This window comes from Pogoniulus pusillus, chromosome 13 (assembly GCF_015220805.1).
Source record: "Pogoniulus pusillus isolate bPogPus1 chromosome 13, bPogPus1.pri, whole genome shotgun sequence".
NCBI classification, from domain to species: Eukaryota; Metazoa; Chordata; class Aves; order Piciformes; family Lybiidae; genus Pogoniulus; species Pogoniulus pusillus.
Genome location: NC_087276.1, coordinates 19,719,343 through 19,739,775, shown reverse-complemented (window position 1 = coordinate 19,739,775; position 20,433 = coordinate 19,719,343). Strand labels below are relative to the sequence as shown.

At 52.7% G+C, this 20,433-nt stretch overlaps 2 protein-coding genes across 4 annotated transcripts; one reads left to right on the top strand and one right to left on the bottom strand.

Annotated features, from left to right (window-relative positions):
* Positions 1–5,104: 5,104 nt before the first annotated feature.
* UBFD1 (ubiquitin family domain containing 1) lies at positions 5,105–12,488 on the bottom strand. Its single transcript, XM_064153308.1, has 7 exons — positions 12,375–12,488; positions 11,851–12,111; positions 11,555–11,763; positions 10,396–10,461; positions 10,132–10,237; positions 7,656–7,738; positions 5,105–5,480 (listed from the first exon to the last, which is right to left on the bottom strand). Exons 1-7 carry the CDS (start codon positions 12,394–12,396, stop codon positions 5,370–5,372), a joined length of 858 nt encoding a protein of 285 aa, XP_064009378.1. The 5' UTR covers positions 12,397–12,488; the 3' UTR covers positions 5,105–5,369.
* A 223-nt stretch (positions 12,489–12,711) lies between these two features.
* On the top strand, positions 12,712–20,369 carry EARS2 (glutamyl-tRNA synthetase 2, mitochondrial). 3 transcript variants are annotated; one of them, XM_064153306.1, is made up of 10 exons: positions 12,756–12,828; positions 13,183–13,294; positions 13,382–13,537; positions 14,021–14,210; positions 14,914–15,386; positions 16,149–16,257; positions 16,766–16,919; positions 18,019–18,149; positions 19,269–19,404; positions 19,859–20,369. In XM_064153306.1, the coding sequence occupies exons 3-10, from the start codon at positions 13,522–13,524 to the stop codon at positions 19,940–19,942; spliced, it is 1,293 nt and encodes a 430-aa protein (XP_064009376.1). In that variant the 5' UTR covers positions 12,756–12,828; positions 13,183–13,294; positions 13,382–13,521; the 3' UTR covers positions 19,943–20,369. The 3 variants fall into 3 exon arrangements, with proteins under 3 accessions (XP_064009375.1, XP_064009376.1, XP_064009377.1); XM_064153307.1 differs by having other exon boundaries at positions 12,827–12,871; XM_064153305.1 differs by lacking the exon at positions 13,183–13,294 and having other exon boundaries at positions 12,712–12,828.
* Positions 20,370–20,433: the final 64 nt, after the last annotated feature.

Below are 20,433 nucleotides of genomic sequence, written 5' to 3'. Positions count from 1 at the left end.
CGGGCCGGGCCGGGCTGTGAGTCAGCGGGGACGGGGCGGATCCAGGATGCGGGTTCCTGCCCCCCCGCCCCGGGCCCGGCCCGGTCCGGCCCCGCGCAGCACTGGGGGCGGACACAGGCTGCAGCCTGCGGCCGCCCCGGGACCGGCCCGGTAGCCCTCCGAACACAAGGACGCGTCTCCCCGTGTGCGGCATGTCCCCTCCGTGTGGCAGCGCCTCTGGGTGTGCCATCCCCACCGTGGGGACGCAGAGGCTCCTCCTCGGGCATCAGCCCGCTTGAAACAACCCTTCAGCCTCACTTCAGTGAAGAGCAGGGTACTGCGCTCCTCCCCAGGGGACAGACTGCAGCGCAGAGGCGTTCACAGCAGGGTTCGGCCCCCACGGGTCATCACAGTGCCCCCCCGAGTTAGGGCACACGTGGACATCACAGCAGACAGCAACTCGCCCCTTCGCACACCATTCAGCAGAGGGTTTGGACTTTATCTCAGTTCCAGAACTACTGAACTAGCTCAGACCTCCTGGGGACTTCAGTGGGGGGCAGGCGAGAAAGTTCCTAAAGTCAGCAGCAGGCACCCCCCAGCAGCGTCTGTTAGGCATTACGCAGCCAGGGCTGCTGGAGCCCAGCAGAGCAGCTTCTCCTGGGCACCTGCCTCTGGGGCTGGCAAACACCGGTGGGACTGGTGACATCACAGGCGGGTACCTCCACGTGTAACTCGGAGCTGGGCATGCTCAACACCACCAGCACAGCTGCAGCGTAGAGCAAGCTCACTTGGGCAGAGGGCTGAAGGGGGGCACAGCAGCAGCACCCTCCCCACCCTGGGAGGGAGGCACCCATGCCGTCAGAGGGGCAACGAACAGATCTTCCCCCGTGCTTCCCCACTTCCCTGCAGCCATCCCAGATATACTACCACTGGCAGCTGTCCATGGAGAAGGGCTTAGCGTGCACAGAAAGGCTGAAAGACTCAGACTCAGAAATACTTAATTATCAAATTTTAATTCATGACTAATCTTACAGAATAAAACAAGAGGATAATCAGTCGAGGTGACACTTAAAAGAATCCAGCAGTGCAAATCTAAGACTAAATATTCATCATCTCCCCTCCCCTGGCAGTAGAGGAGTTAAAATCCCTCACTCCAAGGCCCTGCCTTGCTCCTGCAGTGGACACCAAGAGCTGAGCCTTCAGGACACAAACCCAGAGTGAATGGCTCAGAAGATGGGTGACACACGGAGAACTTCCATGAGCCACAGGAAGCCAGCCCTTGGCTAGAAGGTCCAATGCCACATGGCTCATACCAGACTTGCCAGAGCTCTCCCGTCCCCCCTCCTAGTGACGAGGACATTAATTAATTAATACAAGATGCCAACAACGATCCTGCCGAGTGGCAACAGGCTGGAGTGCAAAATGGGAACATTTCCTCTAGGAAAAAAATCAAGTTACAGAGGGAGAAAAGTAAAGAGGAGGAGTTTGGGGCCAGCCCTCACTCTGCTGGCTTGCACAGCCAGCACCAGTGCAGAAGCCTCATGGCCTGCAGTTGAGGGACAGTGATGGAGAAGTATGGAGCAGACCACCACGATAGGGGACCCTGATAGGGTCACCCTGAGGGAACTGGGTCTCTTTGGCCCTTGACATGTGAAGGAGTAACAGACACCAGCTGCATCAGGTGCAGTGTTCAGCAGGCTGTCTGTGCTGCTGGTTGGAGCCTGTTGGGTGTCAGTTCTCCAAGTTCTGGTCACCTCCTGCATCAGATCATGCCCACTGCAGTGCCCAGCTCTCAGCACAGTCACAAAAATGAATCACCGACTTTCACCTTGCTATGAGAACCTTGCAAGTACAGTAAGGCTTTCATGTCAGAGCCAGATTCTGCTCAGACCCAGACAAGGTCTGGTGATCCACCTGTGCATTCCTGATGGAACACCAAGACAGGAGCTGGTTAGGCTTAGGATGCACAGAGAAGGAAGGAACAGTGAACTCAGGACAAGGAGAGCAGAAACCTGCAGTGTTGGGCATGGAGAAGGGTAGAGCCAGCATGTGGGTGAGCTGTGACCCTCAGTGCCATGGAAGAGCATATAGAAAGCTTGGGTCTGCAGCAAGAGCTCCTCCAAGCAGGGCAGTGAGGAGAGAGATGCCAGCTCTGTCCTGTGCAAACCCATGCTTGCCTTCTGGGCGAGAATGCTTTCGGTTGGAAAGGGACCTTGAAGATCTAGTTCCAAACCCCAACGAACAAACTGAAAGCATCCAACACAATTACATAAGGGATTGTCCCCCAGAATGCCCACAGGGACTCACACACACACACAGAGCAGGAAGATGAGCTCCCATCAGCAGAAAGCCTCACATAGGAATGGAAGTGAATTTGTGCAAGAATCACCAGATGTTAACACAAGCCAGCTCCAAACACTGATTCTATATGCACTTAAGACTGGTGTCCTCCCGAGGACCAATCACCAGCTCCTCCACAGCTCCCTCTGTTATGCTGACTATGCCCTGGAGACCACCACAGACATCAGGGAGTCCCATCCAGCACCGAGGCTGGCAAAGGGCTTCCCAGGCAGGCAAGGAGATGGGTGTTTTGTTAGACATTAATGATCATTAGTCACAGTAATAACTGCCTTGGAAACATCACTACAGTGCAGAAGATAAAGCTCCACATCACTCTGACAGAGAAAGGACCTTGCTGCTAAATTCAGCTGGAATATTCATTTATCCAAGAGCTCCCAAGACAGCAACGAGATGAAGCCAACAAACACCAGTTGAGCATTTAATGTAAGCAGCATTTTCTGTACTTTAATTCCAATGTTGCAGAGAACACAAAAGTAAAACAATTCCCTGTTTCAAATCCAACCCAAGTGGAAAAGAAGCCCCTGAACAGGATCACATTTTGTTAGTTTACAGCATTTTCTTCTCCACTTTCAATCTTGCTCTGTAAACCAAGGGGGTCTGTGGTTAGGTTTCTCTTGAGATGACCAGCTGCACCTGGCACAGGACACAAAGTGACTGTAGGGAAGGGGCAGAGGAATGCAAAGCCTGTACCTGTGTGTCCCCAGGTCCTGCCTCAGGCTGCTGCTCTCAGCATGTACTCACCCATCACTGCACTAGCACAGCAGCCATAGGAGCCCTGGGGAGCAGCTGCCACTAAGACACCTCTACTTTCTCTTGGAGCAAAGGAGAGCCCAGGGAAGGAAAATGGAATGTGAAGGGATGCAGGGACAGACCCAGACCACGTGAAAGCTGCCAATCACAGGAGCAACAAGACAGTGAGCGCAAAGGGGACCCCAAGTGACACATAAAACATGTCACTGGTTTTCTCCATGCTGCAGGGCACATTTCCAGCCGGCTCTGAAGGTGGGACTTCAGCCTCACCCAGGAGTGTAAGCTGCAGTCCATCTGTGGTTTTACCTCCAGTTAACTTCCACCAGCTCGCCTCACTGGGGCCAGTCAGGAGAGCTCCTGGCTCAGCACCTTGAATTCAGGACAGACTGCTGGTGGCTGCACACAGAAAGGAAAGATCTCCAGCTACAAGAGTAACAAGCACCTCACTAGTTTGTAGGTAAGATATGAAACACCTTTAGAGGTCATATTGCATGAAGGTTCTAACTGAAAACACAAAGCAGAAGCTGCTCGTATTGCTGTCAGGAGCCTACAGGTACATACACCACCTGAACACACACCAAGTGGAGGCTTTTCCCCGCCTCTCAAACAGAATACAATTAAACCTAATGCTCATTTGGGAGTCTGCACCTGCTGGGATTCAACTGGGCTCTTTCAAGGAGCATGGAAAATGGACACAGCCTGAATCAAAATTCCTACAGTGCTGTTTCTCCAGCAGCTCCACAAAATGCTGCCAGGAGAGCAGCTCTGCTGGATGGAAGGTTTGCAAGGAGCAAGACTGACTCAGTCTGGCTCCACCACAGGTCAGGGCTGTGTACTCCTCCAGCATTGAAAGGCCCTTCCAGAAAACCTGAGGTACAATGGCACAAGTGGCTGGTATGACACAGGGAACGTGGCAGAGCCAAGGCCAGGAGTGTCACTTCAGAAAGGATGATGCAAGAACCTCCTGTAACCTTAGGCAAGAGAAAAACTGAAAGGTGACTTCAATTTCAGATCAGTTGCCGGAGAGAGATTCTAAACTGGGTAAGAGTCACTGAATAAGATCACTCTCCATGTTCAAAACCAGATCACAAAGGACTGTTGCAGGTATTTAGGATCCATAGCAGCATCTGTGCACCTCCTCCCCACCCCAGACAGAGGAGAGTCTCTCTGATGACCTGCTCCCACCACACAGCATTACACAGTATACACCAGAGTTCTTTTTCAGCCAGGTAGGTTTGCTGTAATCATAACAGCTGCACAGCCACCCTGGACTGCAACAAGCATAAGCAGGAAAATGCTCCTAAGACATAGCACCTTGGGGCAGGAGGCAGAGCAGGAGTAGGGGGCAGAGTAGGCAGCAGGAGAACCACCATGACTGGGGACAGCAAGCAGCACTGGGTCACTGCAGATAAAAACCCACCCATGGTGGGGTTCATGTGCTCCTAACGTGCTGCAGCCAGTACAGCCCAGAGCATAGGGTGCACCCAGAGCCCCAGGTACAGCCCAGAGCATGGGATGCACCCAGAGCCCCAGGCATAGCCAGAGCATGGGATGCACCCAGAGCCCCAGGTATAGCCCAGAGCATGGGGTGCACCCAGAGCCCCAGGTACAGCCCAGAGCTTCTGGTGTGGAGGAAAAAAAAAACCAGAAAGAGGTGAGATAAAAAAAAAACAAAGCAGGGCATCTTTGGGTTAAAATCTCCCAAACAAACAGACAAAGAGACTAATTTTGCTCCCAAAGAGTTGAAGCTGAAAGCAAAGGGCCAGCAGGATATGGCTTTACTGAGCATCCAGTTTGCATACTGTTTGGAGTTTATTGTTTTAAAAAAGCCTGCTTGTGAAATTCTCAGTCACTGAGCAAGTCTGGTGCTTGGAACTGAAAGGTTATGGAAAATATCCAGGTTTTGTTCAGTGCAGGTATAAAAATACCCCAAACTCCTCAGGAATACATTGCAATGTTTTCTCTTTACAACTAACCTTGGAAGATCAGCTCTCAGCAGATGTATCACACAGGGTACTTTGTGAATGAAGGTTTATTGATTTCCATCCATTTGCTTTAAATATGGTTGAAGCTGACTGCAGAAAAAAGGGATGGTGAATTTTTTTAAGTTAAAAGTAAACTAATGGTGAAAGAACATCACCTCTGGCTCCCCCTCAGCGCCTCGTACAGCGTGGTTTAGGAATGAGTTCCAGGACTGCCACATCCAGGGACGTTGGAGGCCTCTCCCAGCAGTGTCCTTAGCCTTGTGTCATGCTCCTGTGCCAGAGGTGAGCGTGCTTTCAAAAGTACTGCCACTTGCCCAGCACCGTGTCCTTGATTGCATCCACGTACTGAGTGGGCACCCAATAGACCCAGTAGTAAGAGGCTTCTGTTGGGCCCAGCTGAAATGCCTGCAAAGGCAAAAATGACATTTACCAAGGGGACACACGACAGCTCCTATACTACAAACCTGACAAGGCTGTGGTTCCTGCCCCCTCCTTCCAAGGCCTGGAGCTTGCCATCGCTCAAGAGGGACACAGAACTGCTTGAGAGAGTCTGGTGCAGAGCCACAACGATGATTAAGAGAATGGAACATCTCCCTTATGAGGAGAGGCTGAGGGAGCTGGGGCTTTTTAGCTTGGAGGAGCCCAAGGGGTGACCTCACCAGTGTTTATCAATATGTAAAGGGTGAGTGGCAGGAGGCTGGAGCCAGCTCTGCTGGGTGATGCCCAGCAACAGGACAAGGGGCAATGGGTGGAAGCTGAGGCATAGGAAGTTTCATTTAAACATGAGGAGGATTTTTTTCCCTGTGAGGGTGACAGAACACTGGAACAGGCTGCCCAGGGGGGGTGTTAAGTCTCTCTCTCTGGAGATATTCAAAACCTGCCTGGATGTGTTCCTGTGTGATCTGGTATAGGTGATTTTGCTCTGGCAGGGGGGTTAGACTGGATGAGCTTTCGAGGTCCCTTCCAGCCCCTGACATTCTGTGATTCTGTGATCTGTGGAGAGGTTAAAAAGCCTTCCTCAGAGAAGCAAGAACTGCAAAGCAGCAGTGCAGAGGATGAGCTCTGTCCTTCCACAGAACAGCAATGAAAGCTCTTGGCCAGCTTCAACAATGTGAGGAATTTATTCTGGAAGACAGAGTGTGCAGCATAACTCAGGGTTTGTTAAGAAATCAGAGATTCATAGAAGGGGTTGGAAAGGACCTTAAAGGTCACCCAGGTCCAACTGGCCTGCCTTATGCAGAGACACCTTCTACTAGACAAGGCTGCTCCAGGACTCATCCAGCCTGGCCTTGAACACTTCCAGGTTTGGAGCCTCCACAGCTTCTCTGGCCAACCTGTTCCAGCGTCTCACCACTCTTATGGGAAAGAACTTTCTTCTAATGTCCAATCTCAATCCAGCTTCTCCCAGTTTGAAGCCACTGCTCTCATCCTTTCACTCCAGGCCTCTGTCAACAGTCCCTCTCCAGCTCTCCTGGAGCCCCCTTTGCGTACTGAAAGACTGCTCTAAGGTCTCCCTGGAGCCTTCTCTTCTCTGGGCTGAACAAGCCCAACTCCTTCAGCCTGACCTCAGAGCAGAAGGCTTCCAGCCCTCCCATCATTGCTGTGACCTTCTCTGGCCCTGCTCCAACAGGTTCCTGTCTCTGCTATACTAAGGATTCCAGAGCTGGCCGTGGGGGTGTCTCAGCAGAGTGCAGCAAAGCTTTGGGCAGAATCCCCTCCCTGCCCCTGCTGTCCAAGCTCTGGGGATGCACAGACAACCAGAATGCAGAGAGATGAGAAGCCAAAGAGGGACACATTAAGACAAGAATCATTTTCCAGCCAGAAGATGTCAGAGGATTCCTATTTAGGTACTGTGTCCTGTTCTCATGTCAGCACACATCAGAGAGGAGCTCCACTGCACATTAACAACTTCTCCTCTTCCTCTGAGACAAAAGTTTATTGTAGCATGTTCTTAAGAGGACTTTTTCTTACAAAGGTGATAAAAAAAATCAAATACTTGGGCAAAACCTGGATAAGTGCCCTTCTGCAGCCAATTTGAAGGGATAACATTTCCCCCAAAGAAAGAAGCAGCCTCATGGAAGGAGCTTGCTTCAGTTTGGAGTCTCACTTTGGAGAGCAAGACCTCAAAAAGCCCCACAGACAAAAAGAAACAGCCCAAAGTTCAGAGAACGAGCAGAGCTCTCCTCCTAAGGTGCTGATTTCTTGGCCCAATCCTAGTTTTGCAGGAAAATACTCCAGCAGCAAATCCTTTTTTTCTTTTTTTAACCTCCAGCAAGGGCCTGTTGGTGATAGAAATGTAACAGAAACTCAGCTGGGTGGAAAGAAACATCAAGAGCCATGAGCTACGCCATGGATGTGTCCACTGGTTTAACAGCGCCCCAAGTCTGGAGCTATGGAACACCACTGGAAGCATTCAGTGCCTGTGTGAAGCCAGCCCAGATTTCCACAAGGTGCTACCCAAAACATTCACACTGTGCCAGCAGACCACCTCCACAGCCCCATCACCCCCACAGAGGCTGCCCTGGTTTGAGAGCCTGCCTCTGATCAGAATGAGTGTATCAAAGGGGAGATGCTACTCACCATCATGTGATAGTCTTCGTGGCCTTCAATAGGTTCACTCACCACGTTTTTAATGGACCCCATGGGTAACTTCTCTGTTCTCTCTACATTGAAATGGACTGAGTGTTATTTCTGACACAGGAAGATTTTGTTTCACATCCAGTTCAAATGCCACCTCTCTTATTTGCCAGAGCTCCTCAGGCCAGCAGTCACCTCCCTGGGTGAGCTGTGGAGACCTGCTGCTGAGAACCTCCTCTTCCACGTCACCACCCCCTGCAGACACACTGGAAATTTAAAGCAATGCAGAGCTGGGCCACACAGCTCCTCAGCATCACATCAAGTCCTTCAGGGTACCTGATTAGGGCCTGAAGTCAGTGATGGGCAAACCTTGGCTTTGTTTTCCCACCAGGAACTACACTCAGGCCAGCAGCACTGTTCACAGTAGTAACAGCTGCTCCAGGTGGGAGAATATCAAAGACTGGCTACCAGGGGTTACACCAAGCTCCACAGAAACAAGGCTGACTGAAGACAGGCTAACTAAACCTAAGCCCAGCCCTGGTTGTACCCTGAGACAGTCAGTTGCTATAAAAGCCCAGGGCAGGAACTTTGAACGAGTAAATACAGAAAGAAAAAGAGAAAGAGAAAATGAAGTAAGAGATGAGAATAACACAACAGAGCAACATCAGCCAGCCAGAGGGGACCCCCAAAGAGGACAAAGGTTATGGCTCATGGCAGAACTCTTCTGTCTGTTCTGTCCTCACTGCTTTCTGAAGACTTAACTCAAATTCCTTCCTTTCAGTTCTCTCAATGTCAGCTTAACATTCTTTTCTTGGAGGCAAGACAGAGAAAGCACAAACACTACAGGAGAAATGGAACCATGAGCAACTTAGACATATGTGTGCTCAAAAGAAGCAGTACCTGACCAAAGAAGACACAGAGGGGAGATCAACTTAGTGATAGTAAAGACAAGTATGCTCTGCCCCAGTGCTGTAACACTGCTGACTCCCAGCTACCCACACCTGACAACACTCATTCACGTGAATGAGTCAAATCTGACTCTGCCCTCCTTTACTCTTCACAAGTGTCTCAGAAGACAGACCAATGTCATTCATGGCTCCAATAAAATGACACAGAGCAGCTGAGAAACATCTGCCTGTAGCTAGCCTGAGACTATCCCAAGGTACAGGGTGACTGAGAAGGACAAGAGGCTGTGGTGGAAGAATCTGTTTCACCTTTCCAGGAACAGCAAGTAAAAATCTTGATCAGCACCCAGCTGTTTTAACCCTGTGTGCTGGCACCTGCCACGGATTCCTCAGAGCAGGAAGGAGTTTTTTCCCACCAACAGCCAGCAATTTCATCCATCCCCCAGAGGAAGCAAACTGTTGCTGATTTGGGGAAGCAGGGAAAACAGGTTACAGGACAGGCAGGCGAGTACAAGAAGGATCAGATTTCACAGCTCAGGAAACACTCATCCAGAATGCAGCAGAAAAACCAAACTTGAAGCTGCTCTGGTTGGTGAAGGAAGAGCATTAATCACCTAAACACTCAGCATGCATTCAGAACACAATACCAGAAAGAAAAAGATCTGCCTGCCCAGCCTGCAGAGGGAAAACCTCCAGTGTCTTGCTCCATCACTTAGCCAAGGAGAAAAATCTCTGCAGCCAGTACTAAAAGGTGTGCAAAACAGAAAGACCTCCACTCCAGTCTGTCCTACAAAGTGAAGGGCAAAAACTTGTGAGGTTTCTGCTTACTTTGGCAAGAATGCAGCAGCTGGAAGTGCCCTCCAAAGCCAGCATCACCATCCAGTTAGGTTACTTTACTGAGCTGTGACTCTTCTTGCTCACCACTAGACTATTCCCCATCTGGTCATACCACAGCAGCACAGCTTCCCTTGGGGCCACCGGACTATGGAGACGTCCTCAGCACTGCACCTTATCAGCACAGCACTTTGAGTTCCTCCTGGCCTTGCTCTGCACCATAAACTGTCCCCTGGGCACAGAGCAGATGCCAGAGCTTCTGCAGCTGCACCTCAGGGAAACAAGACACACAAATAATTTTGTTGGGAAGGCCAGATAAGGTAGAGATGCCAGCACTGCTCCTTCTCCTCATGGCCCCAAGATTCCTTGTTGAGTCTCAGCCAAGTCACCGAGTCTGTCTGATGCTGGCACCACACCAATGTTTACGAAGTGCTTTTGAGATACGCTGGCAATGCCAACCATTATCATTTCCAGTTGAGCTGTGAACAGCAGACTGGCAGTTTAGCTACTGGCACAACTGAACTCAAGCTTTTCAAGAACAGAAGCAAACTATCAAGTAATATTCCATGACCTGGGAGAGCAGCAGTTGAGAAGAGGAAGTAAAACTCAAGTTTTGAAGTATTGCAACACCAACATCATCCCCTAACAAACTCAGTCATAGCAGAAGCCATTTCTAGGTCACACAATTCCCTTACAGCCCAGTTAGCAATTATTCATCTCAGAGCTGAAGAGGTGCTCACCTTTTGTACCAATCCATAGCTGGTCTTGCTCAAGTTTAAAGGTCAATCTCACTTTCCCCCCTGACTTGTTGTACATGCCCGACAAGGGCACGGTTGGCAGCCGCTCCTACAGACAGGCAACAAAGTAAGTCAGGGAAAAGCCACATCCTCTGCAAGCCCAAGGATGATTCCTCTTTCCAGCTGACAGCTGAACTTGCAAAGCAAGGTCTCAAAGCAGCCTCTCTCTCCTGATTCTGACAACACCCTGGGCAATGATTTCCTTACCTGAACACCTTTCACAGAAGGCATCACATCGTCAGGTTTGCCTTTATCCAATACTTTTCTGTGTTGCTACAACAGAAAAACAGAAATTGGACATTACAGAAACACAACAGAACTTTTCATTCTGCTTCCAGCTGCCCCTTGACCACATCCTGATAGCACCAGATGAGGATTATTCAGTTATTTATCACACAGGAAACAGAGACATTTCAAAGCTAAGCCGAGAGGTGTCTGTGTCAGTCTTTTAAATACAGATGTGAATAAATCTCCTGACAGAATGCAAAGGGAAGCATCTCTTCTAGAATACACATAAATAGGTTTATAAAAATGATAAAGAATCCCAGGGCCCACTTCAGTATTGTCCACACTGAACCAGAGAGCTGCTATTTGGCAAGAGAGTTTTAAAAGTCAAGTGTTCTGTCAGTGAAGGACAGAATCCCTCCACCTCTGGCAGCACAACATTCTGCTACAGAGCAGCACTGATCAGAGCAGCAACTCAGGAAAGCAAAACCCACAGCCTGGAACTTGCTGAGTCTCTCCAAACAAAGAGAACTGACAGTGAATAGGAGCTGTGAGCAGTTACAGGAAAGGCCAAGCATGTTTCACAAAGGCTGAACTTCAGTATTGCACTATTTCAGTTTTAGCCAAGCTTACTCTGAGGAAGGTACAGGGCTGGGAATACCTTCAGCTGAAAATCCTTTACCAGCCTCTTGACACTGCATCTCGACCACCAAAGCAAGGCTGACTGCACTGGACCTCCCTCCCTGTTTGGAGGCAGCACTTGAGGATGTGAGAGGAGCACTCAGGAACATCCGATGCTCATTTTAAAGGCCAATCAAATTCTGTCATGCCATCAAAAAAATCAGTTCGTTTTAGATACAATTAAATCAGATTGCTTTTGAGCTAACAACCAAGAAATAGTTACCATTTCTGGCCTGCAATGCTAGGCTGTGCCTGGAACCTGCACAAGTAGTGTCCTGCAAAGCCTCAGCCTCCGCTAGGCTGCAGTTCTGCTGCTGTAAGAACTCCTCTCACAGCGCCCATCTGCTGTCACTCAGCTGTAAGAAAAGCCCCCCAGCCTGCTCTGAGGAGGAGCAGGACCCAAAGGGGACCGCAGAGAGAGAACCACGCACGCCCTCCAGCTCCCCGAGATGTCAAAAACCTTTTGTCTGCAAAGCGGCTCCTTTTTATTCTCTTCGGCCTTGACCTCCTGCTGAGCAGCCTCTTTGGGGGTATTCACTGCTAGCACGTCGTTGATCGTCGAGCCCACCACCATTATTTTCGCTCCGTTCGTTACTTTGATTTCCCGCAAGGTTTTCTCCTCGGGTAGCAGTCCCTTGAACATGACTTTCTGCATGGCAGGCGGGAGGCCTAAGGGGCAAGAACACCGATTAGGAGCCGCCTGAGCGCGGCGGGAGGCGCAGCCGGGGCAGGAGAGGCGGCGGCAGCCCCACAGACCTGTGAGCGAGTGGATCTTCTGCTTCAGCTCGGCCCCCGTGCTGTCCAGGCAGAACTTCACGTCGTACTTGTTCTTGTTCCAGATAACCTTAAGCTCCACCAGCTCCTTGCCGCTCTCCGCGTCGCCGCCGTTGCTGACAGACGCCGGCGGAGGATCCTGACGCTCCTCAGCCTCCGGACACCTCCCCGCCGCCGGCGAGCCGCCCTGTCCGCCGCAGCCCAGCGGCAACTCCTCCGCTTCCATGCTCGGCTCCTCAGCACCTGGAAAAGAGCGGACAGGAAGAGCTCGGCCGGCAGGAGGCTGCCCCGGCCCTCCCCGGCGCTCCCGTCCCGCAGCGCCGCCCGCAGAGCGCCCGGCGCTGGCTCTCCGCCCGCCACCGGCCCGCCTCCCCGCCACCGGCCCACCGGCCTGGCTCCCCGCCCGCCACCGGCCCGCCTCCCCGCCACCGGCCCGCCTCCCGGCCCCGCCCCCGCTGCCGCCCGCCGCTTCGCCTCGCCCCGCCACCGGCACCGCCAGCTCCTACCATCGGCAGCGGCCGCGGCCATGATGATTGTGTACAATCCGCCGCAGGGCAGGCCGGGAAACGCCCGCCGATGCCGGCTGGGCCGTACCGGCTCCCGTAGCCCGGCCTCCTCCAGCCCTGTGGGCGGGCTAGCCACCGCAGGCCGCGCCCCTGCCGAGGGCGTCTCACTCGTGTCTCAGCCCTCCTCCGAGTCCCACGGAGCGCCCAGACCCCGCGGTGGCGGCGCCGGTGGCAGCTGTGCTCTCCGCGCCGCCGGTGCTGCTCGGCGGGACGCGACGCCTTTAAGGGACGCTCCGCCCCCGGCCGCTGCGGGCTCGCTGATTGGCTGAGCGCGTCCGGGCGGAAGCACGTGGGCGGCGCGGCGGGATGGCGCGAGCCCTGCGGGCGCTCCGGGGCCTGGGGCCGGAGCGGGGCCAGAGGGGGCCGCGGGTGCGCTTCGGGCCCAGCCCCACAGGTAACCCCGGGGCCGCGGGTGCGCTTCGGGCCCAGCCCCACAGGTAACCCCGGGGCCGCGGGTGCGCTTCGGGCCCAGCCCCACAGCCTCGCAACGCCTGTGCTGAGCGGGCACGGGACGGTGACTTGAACTAGAGAGGTTCAGCCTGGAGAGAAGGGACAGGTGTTGGATACTGAGGGAGGTGGGAGAGGTCTCATCCCTGGAACCACCCCAGGTCAGGTTGTTCGGGGCTCTGAGTAACCTGCTCTAGCTGCACATGTCCCTCCTGACTGCAGGGGAGTTTGACTCGGTGAGCTTTAAAGTCCCCTTCTCACACGAACCAGTTTGTGATACGTGTTTTTAACTGGCTTCCAGGTTATTTCAGGAGCACGTCTTGGAAGCGACTATCAGTAACCAGTCCCGTAGCAAGGTGCACAAAGGCAGCTCCGCTCCTCCCCTCAGCTTTTGATACCGGTTTTCCTTACAGGTAGCTCTGCCCCTCTAGCTCGTGGATAAGCATCTCATTACTGAGCCATGCTTAGCGTCATCTCCTCTGACTTCCCCATGGTAACAGGGTTCCTGCACTTGGGTGGCCTTCGGACTGCTCTGTACAATTATATTTTTGCCAAAAAACACCAAGGGACCTTTATTTTGAGAGTGGAGGACACAGACCAGAACCGGGTGGTGCCTGGAGCCGCAGAAGGAATAGAAGATATGCTGGATTGGGCAGGTATTCACAGGCAGCTTTCAGTTTTCATTTACTGGAAGATTTTCTTCTCTTTGGTGATTAACACTACTCGGAGGAAGTGCTTTGTGGGCTCAGAAACTGTGGAGTGTTTCAGAGCATTAATTAGCTGAAATGTTATTTCTATTGCTAGACATCAAGAAAGTCCTACTGGGAGTGTGGTTTATAGTAGAAGTAACTGTTTGGGCTTGATTGCCTTGGGGGAAAGTGGAGTAAGATCCACATTTGTGGAAGTGGCCTCTGTGCAGCTGTAACAAAGGTTGTGCAGGAGAGAGGTGTGGCTCCCTCAGCTGCCCCTCATCAGCCCTGTTCTCCATACCCTTCACCAGTCTTGTTGCCCTTCTCTCTGTCTGCTTTAACCCCTCGATGTCCTTGAAGTGAGGGTCACGTTCATTCGGTGCGCTGCTGTGGTGGGCTTTGCTCTGCCTTTGTGTGAGGATTTGAAGCCCTGCTGTGCTGATGTTTCAGGCATCCCCCCTGATGAGAGCCCTCGCCGTGGTGGTGCCTTTGGGCCCTACCAGCAGTCGCAGCGACTGGAGCTGTACCAGAGTGCCAGCAGCACGCTCCTGGAAAGCGGAGCTGCCTACCGCTGCTTCTGCACCCCGCAGCGGCTGGAGCTGCTCAGGAAGGAGGCTCTGCGCAGGCACCAGACCCCAAGGTAGGATTCCCTGTCCCTTGAGTGCAGCCCTGTGCTGCAAGCCTGCAGAGCTGTGATCTTGCTGCTCACAGGGAGAACCTCAGAGGGTACTGACCACCAGGGATGAGGTGGTTTGGCCAGACACATAGTGGGCAAGTTACAGCTAAAGTTTATTGTTCTGCTTTGAGGCTAACTGGAGTATTCTAATGAGAGAAATTAGATCATTGGCTGTAAAAGGAAAATAATTATATCATTCATTGGTTTGCTAAAAGGGATAAAAAGCCAAAGTATGTACAATTTGTCCCTCTCTTGCCTTCTTTGCTCCTGAGCATTGGATCTCTTTAATCTCTTCCACTAACGCCAGCTACCACCTCCAGATAACAAAGTAAGCTTTACTGGTGGTTTTGTTTTCTGTCTGGGAGAGGGGGTGGCTTTGAACCCCTTCTGGGCAGTTTTCTTTGTCCAGGAGAGAATTTGGATTTCTGTATGATTTCTAACTTGTATATAGCTGTAAATACTTGTGAATATATTGTGTGTATGTGTTGGTAAATGTAGCTTCATCTTACTTCCAAGCTGTCTCAGCTAGTCTGGTAAATTTCAATAGTGGGAGAGGAAGGTTTCCAACCCCTCACATTTAGGGATGGATTTAGGGTTTTGAGAGTATACTTGTGGCTCACAGGGCTGTGCTGTGCTGAACTGAGCTCTTTGTTCTCCTGCCTCACAGGTATGACAACCGGTGTCGGCACCTGACGCCCACGGAGGTGGCTGAGAAGCTGTCGCAGGGCCTTGCCTGGGTCGTCCGCTTCCGACTGGAGCAAGGGGTAGAACCCTTCCAGGACCTGGTCTATGGCTGGAACAGGCACGAAGTAGCAGAGGTGGAAGGGGACCCGGTGATTCTCAAGGGGGATGGCTTCCCCACTTACCACCTGGCAAACGTGGTGGACGATCATTACATGGGCATCAGCCACGTCCTGCGTGGAGTCGAGTGGCTGACGTCCACAGCCAAGCACCTGCTTCTCTACAAAGCCTTTGGCTGGGATCCCCCCCAGTTTGGTCACCTCCCGCTGCTGCTGAACAAAGATGGTTCCAAGCTGTCCAAGAGGCAGGGGGACATCTTTCTGGAGAGCTTTGCTCAGGATGGCTACCTGCCAGAGGCCCTCCTGGACATCGTCACCAACTGTGGCTCTGGATTCACAGGTGACAGGCTAGGGTGCGCTCCTTGCTGCTAGCTGTGGCGAGTGCTTGGAACTCTGACAGTGCTTGGAACTCTGACAGTGCTTGATGGGGTCAGGAAATGACTGTCAGGTAACCAGCCTGTCACTGAAATGCCACCAGGGCTTCGGCAGAGCTCCTGTCAAAGCTTGGGTGGGATGGTGGGAACCTTTCTGCCTGTGGGCAGCCATTTAAATTGAGTCTGATGCTTACTGGGTTCCCAGCTGGGACAACTCTCATCTCAAGGTGGAGAAACTCTGTGAACTCTTGGGAAAACGTTGCTTTTGTGGTTAATAATTGCAGTGTGGTGTCCTCCATCACTCCCACTTCTTGTTTAACCTGAAAGACTGTGAGATGTTGAGTCAGTGACCCCTTTTGTTGCTCTTGATGTGTGGGGATCACAAAGTAACTTGTGTTTTGGGAACTCTGCTTAGGAGTGAAATCTCTCTTGGGTGGTGCAACCTCCTGGCTAGGTGTCTTTTGTCTTTTTGGCTGACTGGTGCAAGGGGTGTTCTCCTGAAGAGCCAAGCAACAGTGTCCCAGTGTCAGTTGCTCACCAGCAGTTAGCAGGGGAGCTGAGGGAGAGGGCTGCCTCCTGTGTGTGCCTGGTGCAAGTTCCCGCCTGCTTGTTGGGGTACATTCCTGCTAGTACTGCAAAAGGTGGCTCTCCTGTGTCACCTCTTCCTTGGCTGTGCTGCTTCTCAACCCTGCCCCTGGGGTTGAGTCTTTTGTTGGGTTGTTCTGCAGAGAAACGGATGGGGAGGACTCTGGAGGAGCTCATCTCACAGTTTGATGTTGGCAGAATCACAACCCACTCTGCCCTGCTGGACCTTGAAAGCCTCCTCGAGTTCAACAGGTACCAAAGGCAGTGGTGATGTTTAAATCTGACAACCAGCATGGCAGTGAGGATCTACTCCTAGCATCTGCCTTTGTCTCGGGAGCTTTTGGATCAAATGTGGCCTCAGTGCAGCAGCTTTTTACTGGGCTGCAAGATTCTCCTCACACCACTCCTGCTTCTTTCCTGTCCTGTGCTTGGACAGGGGTGCTGGAGCACTGTCAAAACCTGGGGAGATGGTGGTGGAGCTGGGAGGATGCAAGATTTTAAGTTAAAATAACATTTGAAAAGAGGCAAAGTTTCCAGAAGCTGCTTCTGCCACTGCAGTCGTGTGCTGTGGGATCTTGTGCTGCTAAGGGTTACTACAGCTCTTGCTCACTGTGGTGCTAAGGTCTCTGTGGTAGAACCCCTGGGGTTTAGTGCTGCTTTTGACAGTTTCACAGCCTTCATTGGTAAGTGCTGTGAGGCTGAGGTGATAGCTTCAGTCCAGCCCAAAACAGCTCGAAAGCACTTTTCTTCTGTGTTTCAGGATCCACCTCACGCGTCACATAGAGAACGAGGAGCTGAGGCAGAAGCTCATCAGAGAGCTGCAGTTGCTGGTGGAGCAGGTCTATGGGGATCAGCAGGTGGAGCAAGAGGTTCTGCAGAAGCAGTACATGGAGCGAGTCCTCCTGCTGAGAAAAGTATGGGCAGGGCCTGGGATGCTGGGGTCGGGTTCTGTGAGGAAGCCTGAGCCAGGTCCTGGGCACTGCTTTGATCTGAGCTCTGAAGCTCTGCAGCCTGCTCAGGGCTGTCACTGCCAAGCCCCAGTGGCCATGTGCCTGCTGACCCCCAAGATCTGGTGGTACAGTTGGCTGGCCTGTAGGGATGGGCACGGTGGATGTCCTGGTGGCCTTGGCAGAGCTGCAAGCTCATCCATCCTTTGCTGAGCCAGCAGAGTCCCTTGGTAGAGGGAGGGTGTGTCCCTGCCATGGAAGTGAATCCTGGCATTGCAGGATGTGTTCTGGAAGACACTCTGGTTCCTGCCTGGAGCAGGACTGGCACAGGTCAGCCGAGCTTTTATCTAGGTGAGTGGTGGCAACCTCCAAGCTGCACTTCTGGAGCCCAGCATGTGCTGGCTTGTGGTGGGAAGGTTCAGCAGCCAGGGCCCTCCTGCCAGGGTACTGCTCCCCTCTAGGTTTTGCTGAGTGGGCAGCAGGAGCCGTTTCTGCCCTGCTGCTGCTCTGCTTTAGAAGCAAAGTCAAATCAAGCTCTTTGCTGAGCTGGATGAAGCTCTTGGTAGTTAAAATGGTGGGGTTTGTGCATTGAGAGCCTCGGGTTGGGTTAAGTGGTAGAGTGGGGACAGAAGATACTATGGCTCTTCCCAGTGCCAGGAAGAGGCTGAGCCCAGCTGTTTCCCAGTCAGACCCCAGGATGCTGCTCCAGTATCTGGGGAAATAAAACCTTTGTGGGGGCTGCTCCAGCGTGAAGGCTTGGCCACAGCAGCAGGATGGTGGCTCATGTGACTTCCCACTGCCTGTGTAGAGTGGCAGATGAGGGTGGTGAGCCACTTCCCTGGGCCGGCTCTGAGTCAGCCCACACGTGAGGTGCAGCTGGGGAGCAGCCCTCCCTGGGTTGCTTTGTGCCCCTGCTCACAGCTGGGTGGAAGATTCAGCTCCTGAATGTCAGTGCTTCACATTTCCTCCTGCAGTGTGAGGTGCTTGGACCTTTGTGAGCTGTCTGTGAAGTCCCAGCAATCAGTTGGCTTCCCCCCAGCCTTGGCATTTTGCTTTCTGTCTCCAGGGTCACATAACTCTCCTGAAGAACCTGGTGGCCTGTGATTATTCTTACCTCTGGGTCAGGCCATCGGTGTCCCGAGAGCAGCTGCAAACTATTTCTGCAGAAGCAGAAGAAATAGGGAAGCTGGTCCTGGGGTAAGTGTCTGCTCCCAGCTGCCTGCCTGCCCCACAGCATTGCTCTGGGCTGCTCTGGTGATCACAGAATCCCAGACTGGTTTGGGTTGAAGGCACTTCTAAAGCTCATCCAGTCCAACCCCCCTGCAGTCACCAGGGACATCCCCAACTACAGCAAGTTGCTCAGAGGCCCAAACAATCTGAGCTGTAATGGGGACCTCCCACCTCTGGACATGCTCATAGCTCTTTTTTAATCTGCTCTACTTTGGGATGTGCTGTAATTAATAACTGGTGAGAAATTCTCTGGGTTTAGTTGCAAGGCAGCTTGTCAGTGGGAAGCTCCCATCAGTGCTCTCGAGCAGGAATTGTCAGGCCTGAGTTTTGTAGAGCACCAGAATCCGTGCCAGCATGACACTAACCAAGCCATGGTGTTAACAGGGTTTTCCTGTGCCACCTGACTTCCTGTCACATCAAACTGAAGTGAAGCCCTGCTGGGATGACACAGTTCTGGGACAGAGGGCTTGGAGCAGGGATGGGCTGCCAACATGCTTAACTGCTGCCTTGTGGACCGCTGGTACTCTACACCTTGAACTGGGCAGGGTGGTGTGTTAGATGCCTTTCCAGTTGACATCTCACATCTGGGCTGAAACGAGCCCAGAAAAGCAGTGTGGGGACTAATGAAGGTGGCATTGTGTGCAAATGGAGCTGTTCTGTCCAGCTGTCTCTAGAGCAGGCTGCCCCAAGTCAGGTATCACAGCTGAGTGGGACCCGCATCCAAGTGGTCAGTGGCAGAACATTCCTTGTCTGCAGGGACCATGGATGGACACTCACTGCTCAACTAGAGGTACAGCTCCAGACTGGATCAGCAGTGGCTCCTGCAGTCCCACCTGCCAGCCTTGGAGGGTCCCTGTGTGCCCAACCAAGGCCACAGTGAGCAGAGGGAGCAGGCAGTGCCCTAGCACAGGGCAGAGTGAAGGGCGAGAAGATTTGTCTTGAACTACTGCTGCTGCTGGAGGTTTTGCAGAACCAGGCTGAGGGCAAGAGCAGAGTGAGCGCAGCCATGGAAGGTGTCAGCATTTCTGGGCACAAAGCTTAGGTTCTGTGTGTCCCCAGCCTGTAAGGACATTTTCTTTCCTCAAGGCTCATGGCAAGTCAGGCAGTGGCTTTGACCGTGGAGGAGCTGAACAAAGACCTGAGAAGCCTCCAGAAGCAAACCAAAGAGACCAAGTACAGCAGCATGATGCAGCTCCTTCGCCTGGCTCTCAGTGGGCAGCAGGTAAATAAAAAACTTCAGAGTCTTTTACCAGCAGCTGGCTGGCTGGCAGCTCTGTTGAAGTGAGTGTGGAGGAAGAGCTGTTCTGAAAGCTTCAGAAGGGCAGAAGCTGCCAAAGCACGAATCTGCTGGTCATAAAAGTTAGCAAATCCTCTGGAGCAGCTGCAGGGAGTGCTGGTGAAGTTGTAGGTTTGGGGCAAAACTGGGATTTTTCTGTACAGTCTGCTTTTGACAAAGGTCAAACTGAAGTTCTTCAAAGCCTGATCAGGCATCGACCCTCCTGACTGAGTGTGAGCTCTCTTAGCACTTGACTGCAGGAGAGGAAGCCCCAGCCCCCTGTTTTGAGCTCACTGCCACAGCGCTGGCCCCGGTCTAACGGCAGTCTGATACTGGTCGCTGGTGATGAACACGTGCTGAGAAGTTCCTGTTTGTGCACTGACTCCTTGTGTGCTTTCAGCATGGCCCCAGCGTTGCAGAGATGATGGTGACCCTGGGACCCAAGGAAGTGAGTGGGCGAATCCACAGAGCTCTGTCCAGCTAACCTGGGACGGGAGTGACACCAACTGCCAGCCCACGGCCTCGGATGGTGCAGGCGGCTCCTGGCAGTCCTGACCCTGCACTGCTTGGTCTCAATGTGGTTATCTTTGATCAGACAAGCTGGACTTTAGACCAGGCAGGTGCCACTGTGATCCTTCCAGGTCTGTCTGCATCTGCACTGAGCAGAAGCCACTTTGTCCTGGAGAAGAACCAACCACAGGCTGAGGTCCCTCCATCTCCCTTCATCGCCTGCAAGCAACCTGGTTTCCATCCTGGGAGAAAGAGACTTTTGGCAGTGTTCAAATCCAGAGCACGTGGATGGGAAGTGGAATGCTGGCACCAGTGTGGTGCTGTGCCTGCTAACCACTAGATTGAGGAGATTTTGCTCCTTTTTGGACAATTCCCTTGTAGTTATTAAATTGCCATGCTGAGTTTTGAGTCTGTTCTTGGCAGCCTGTGCTGGCAAGGGGAGGAGCAGCCACGGTGCTGGGTGTG